Source organism: Arachis ipaensis, chromosome B03 (assembly GCF_000816755.2).
Source record: "Arachis ipaensis cultivar K30076 chromosome B03, Araip1.1, whole genome shotgun sequence".
In the NCBI taxonomy this organism is placed as follows: Eukaryota; Viridiplantae; Streptophyta; class Magnoliopsida; order Fabales; family Fabaceae; genus Arachis; species Arachis ipaensis.
The window spans coordinates 11131873-11135943 of NC_029787.2; the positions used below are offsets into that span (position 1 = coordinate 11131873).

Here is a 4071-nt window from a genome sequence, read left to right on the forward strand (position 1 = left end):
TATATTGGCAGTGCAGTTACATCTGTTATTTTAGATGACCATTCACACGGTCAATATAAAATATAGTTATTTTACTGATATGACATTACATAATTGGATGCACATCTAAAACTACTTTACTTTATACTGACAGTGTATGAAAATTAAATTCTATCTTTAATATTTTATTTGTTTTAATTTTGTCCCTAACGTTTTCGATAAATTTCAATTTTTTTGCTAACATTTTCAATAAGTTTTAATTTTATCCTTCTAACTTATCTAATATATTAGAGACGAAATTAAAGCAAATTAAACATTAAAAATATTTTTGAACAAAAAGTATCCTTTATTCTAATTTTTACCATTTGAACATAATTATTATTAATTACTTGTTGTAACATGGGTGCAGGGTGTAATGATGATGACTGCTGGCTACTTCCGTCAGATCCCTGATCTTCCCAAATTCTTCTGGCGTTACCCAATTTCATACATTAATTATGGGGCATGGGGATTACAGGTAATAATAATAACTTCATCAGCATCATTACCATTATAAAAACTCTTAAAAGTATGTTATGATCAAATGAACATAAAAAAAAAACAAATTAAATGTATCCATATAAAAATAAAACGACAATTATATCCACGGAAGATAGTTTCTGTGTGCCGAAAATACCCTAACGGACCAATTGTGTAATCAACGTCCGGGTACTCTAAGCACACGGAAGCCATCTTCTCTAGTTATAATTATCGTTTTATTCTTATATGGATACATTTGTCAGCATCTGTATCTTTTATAGGTACAAATGGTAATTTATTCTAAAAAAAAAAAATAACTTCATCAAATGGAGGCTTGTACTAATGGCATATCTCGTGCCTCCGGAAAGATCCCACTCGGGTTCGAGCTGTCTGAGCTAGATGTGGGTGTAATTGTGTGAACCCTTAGTATTGTGTGTGTGAGTGCGTAAGTAGTGTAGGTGAGTATTGTAATATGAAAATTATAAAATGACAAATTATAAGTAGTTTACATCTCGAGATTCTAATGATAAACTGTAGTAATCTGTTATTCAACTCCAAAAGTGTTTAGTTCATTTCGTATTGAATAACCAGTTGACTCACATGATCATTACTATTTGTGGGAATTACACTTCATCTTGATAGTAATGAGAATTTATGTACAATGCAAAGTGAGCACATGTATCATTATTCATTCGACTTACCAAATAATGATTCTTGGGGATGCAGGGAGCATTCAAGAATGATTTGCTTGGGCTGGAGTTTGATCCTCTAGTACCAGGTGGTCCAAAGCTGAAAGGAGAAACCATACTCACAACCATGCTTGGCATGAGAATTGAATATTCAAAATGGTGGGACTTAGCTGCTGTCGTGTTCATCCTCATACTGCATAGAGTTCTCTTTTTTATCATTCTCAGATTCAAAGACCCCGCTTCACATTTCCTTTATAGTATCTATGCAAAGCAAGCAATGCAACGCATCAAGAAGAGGCCATCTTTCAGGAAAACACCATCTTTCTCTTCAAAGAGGCACCAAACACTGCATCCCTTGTCTTCTCAAGAGGGTCTCAACTCACCAATTCATTAAAGATACAACAATCACACAACAACATACTACTGATATTGTATCAGAACCCTTGCAAAGCAAAGAACTTATACAATTTACAATTTACTTATTTAGAAACCAAAAAAGACCAAAACAAAACGTTGAAATATGTCTCTTATTTCATTATCTACAATGAAACAGATATATAAGGAAAATAAGTTCACTGAAGTTATATATTATGTACTATATATCATTGGTGGTACTGCATTATACCTGAGTATCATTACGCTTTGAAAAACCCATCTGCGACATATAGGCCATTTTCTATGAGGGGATTCATATTCACTTGGTATCTGTTTCTTATATTCTTCTAAGTTTGCCTGTACTGAGAACAAAGGCCATTTACTTGATTGTAACGAATTATGTGAAAGAATCATGCATAACTGCATAGTAAACAATGGATATAACAGATGTAAAAGAAAAAGAATATTGGAAAGATACAAGGCCAGAGAAACTGCATAATATCTTATCGAAGCCATGAAATTCTTATATATTCGACTTGAACAATTTCTCTGTTTCATAAGTTTACACAGCTAAGCTAGTCATTTGAGTCAATTCAGGAACCATCTAGAGTTACAGAAGAATAAGACCATGTGTGCAGCACATACACTTTTCAAAGGTGGTGCAATCATAGGTCACCTTCAGCTGGTACGGTGTACAGTGGATCAAGCTTGAAACAGAAAAGAATGTAAGTTTCTTTTAAAATTGAAAAAAAAAAAAAGAAATATATCAAATGCAGCAGAGGCAGAGTGCGTGTGCACCGCTAGGGTTTTGCAGGCAGAGTCGTAGTTAATAATATATGCAAACTGCATCAACCTTTTCACGGTTTCTTCTCAGTGGCCTCTCCATTTTCAACTCGATTATCAAAACCATGGTAGGGAACTTCGATCATTGGCTTGGGAATCGGCCGATCTTGGAAATCCTCAGGAAAGAATTCAAAGTCGGGGCCAAAGTTGAACTTGACCATGCAGTTTGGTTCATTGGGGAGAGTATACATTGAAGCAGCAGGGTAGTATCGACCACCAAAAAGATCCTTGAAAGCTACACCTTGGCACACGCCATTTTTGAAGAAAGATATCTCACTTCCTGCATACAACATGATATTTGGAATCAGGTGATTTTTATAAACATCGAACACTTAGAATACAACTTACAGCAAAGGAAATTCAAAATTTATATTATAGGCAAGGGAATTTAATTTATAACAGCACAAGCAATGACACTTACAAAATCTGATTTGCTACTACAGTAACCAACAAGACAGAGCAAGCACACCTAGTTTCCAATAAGCAGATATTCAGTCTGCGGAATTCAAAAAGGAATGTGATTATATCTATAGTGTATAATGAACCAAAGATGCAGCATACAATCAAATCCCAGATCCAAAAACAATTATCATTTGCCTAGATTGTATCTAATTGCGTTTTGTCTAACAACTCCATTAACAGCCATAAAGAAACCAATAAATTTACTGTTCTGCATTATTAACCACTTCCAACCAATTTTATATTGAGGGTCAATCAATTAATGTATCCACAAAAATTATGTGCCAATTTTTACATACATCCTGGTTCTTGGACAAATCTAGCTAAGCAATACCATCAATGACCTTATTCCAACATTGCAGTCTCATATCTCCTATATTTCCCAAGCGGAAAAAGATTCTCTAAAATGAGGAGATTAGTAAAATGATAAAGTGAGATATTGATTACCATTGAACTTATAATAATCATAACGTATGCATCCCACTATCTTGAATCAAGGGTGATTAGACTCTCACTTTTTCACTTTACCAACCTCACTTTAGAGGAGCTTGATCCTTTGCAAAATTCTTCCCTTTTTTACCTTCTATTGTCTATTCCCAACCATAAGGAATTAAATGTAGAAAGGAGGGCCCAATGTAGTCTTAGATCCATAACTTACTATTCAAACTTTTTGTCAAATGGGAAGAATGACAATGTCTACCAATCCAATAGAGGAACAAGCCTAGCATTACTTCTAACACACACACACATTATCTTCCAAAGAACCACACTAGGCATTTTATGAGAAGGATTCGAATTTTTGACACAGAGGATATACCAATTTGAGCAAAGAATAGCAAGAATGAGAGAATTAAAAATGAAGCCATAGCAATATGCTTTTATGGCCACTGATATCAATGATGAAGGACGATATAACACATGGCATTCAGGAAGTTTATAGGTAAATTGCTTCTAAAGGTATTAAAAACAAAGTTCTTGCATCCACCTAAGGGAAAATAGTGGAGCCATATGAAAATTTCGTTGCCCTCACCTCTATAACTTATGGAGCACGGTCTAACGGACACGAGGTATGACACAACACAAGAATGTCGACACGCTAATTTCAAATTTGTTAGGTATAAGGACAGAACATATATATAAAATATATAGAATTTTGTAAATAAATTATAATAATAGCTTGAAATTTTATTGATATTAAAGTACAAAC

The 4071-nt window shown here is 34.0% G+C and overlaps 2 protein-coding genes and 1 long non-coding RNA gene across 5 annotated transcripts in view; 1 reads left to right on the forward strand and 2 right to left on the reverse strand.

The window, feature by feature from the left end:
- LOC107629550 (ABC transporter G family member 15-like) overlaps nt 1–1809 on the forward strand; it is an 8559-nt gene extending 6750 nt beyond the window's left edge. The window contains exons 7-8 of the mRNA XM_016332367.2: nt 389–496; nt 1225–1809. Coding sequence (XP_016187853.1) covers nt 389–496; nt 1225–1581 — 465 coding nt within the window. The 3' untranslated portion in view covers nt 1582–1809. The remainder of the gene's footprint in view (nt 1–388; nt 497–1224) is intronic.
- The window catches only part of LOC110269950, a 19040-nt gene that overhangs the window by 933 nt on the left and 14036 nt on the right, over nt 1–4071 (reverse strand). The window lies entirely within an intron of this gene.
- Nucleotides 2043–4071, reverse strand: part of LOC107632469 (protein TRAUCO) — a 4471-nt gene continuing 2442 nt past the window's right edge. The window contains exons 2-3 of one of the 3 annotated variants that reach the window (XM_021118129.1): nt 2827–2874; nt 2580–2685 (exon numbers count right to left, since the gene is read on the reverse strand). In XM_021118129.1, the coding sequence (XP_020973788.1) occupies nt 2843–2874 (32 nt within the window). In that variant the 3' untranslated portion in view covers nt 2580–2685; nt 2827–2842. Of the gene's footprint in view, nt 2686–2826; nt 2902–4071 lie in introns of those variants that run through there. The other 2 variants (XM_016336146.2, XM_021118131.1) reach the window with 2 other exon arrangements.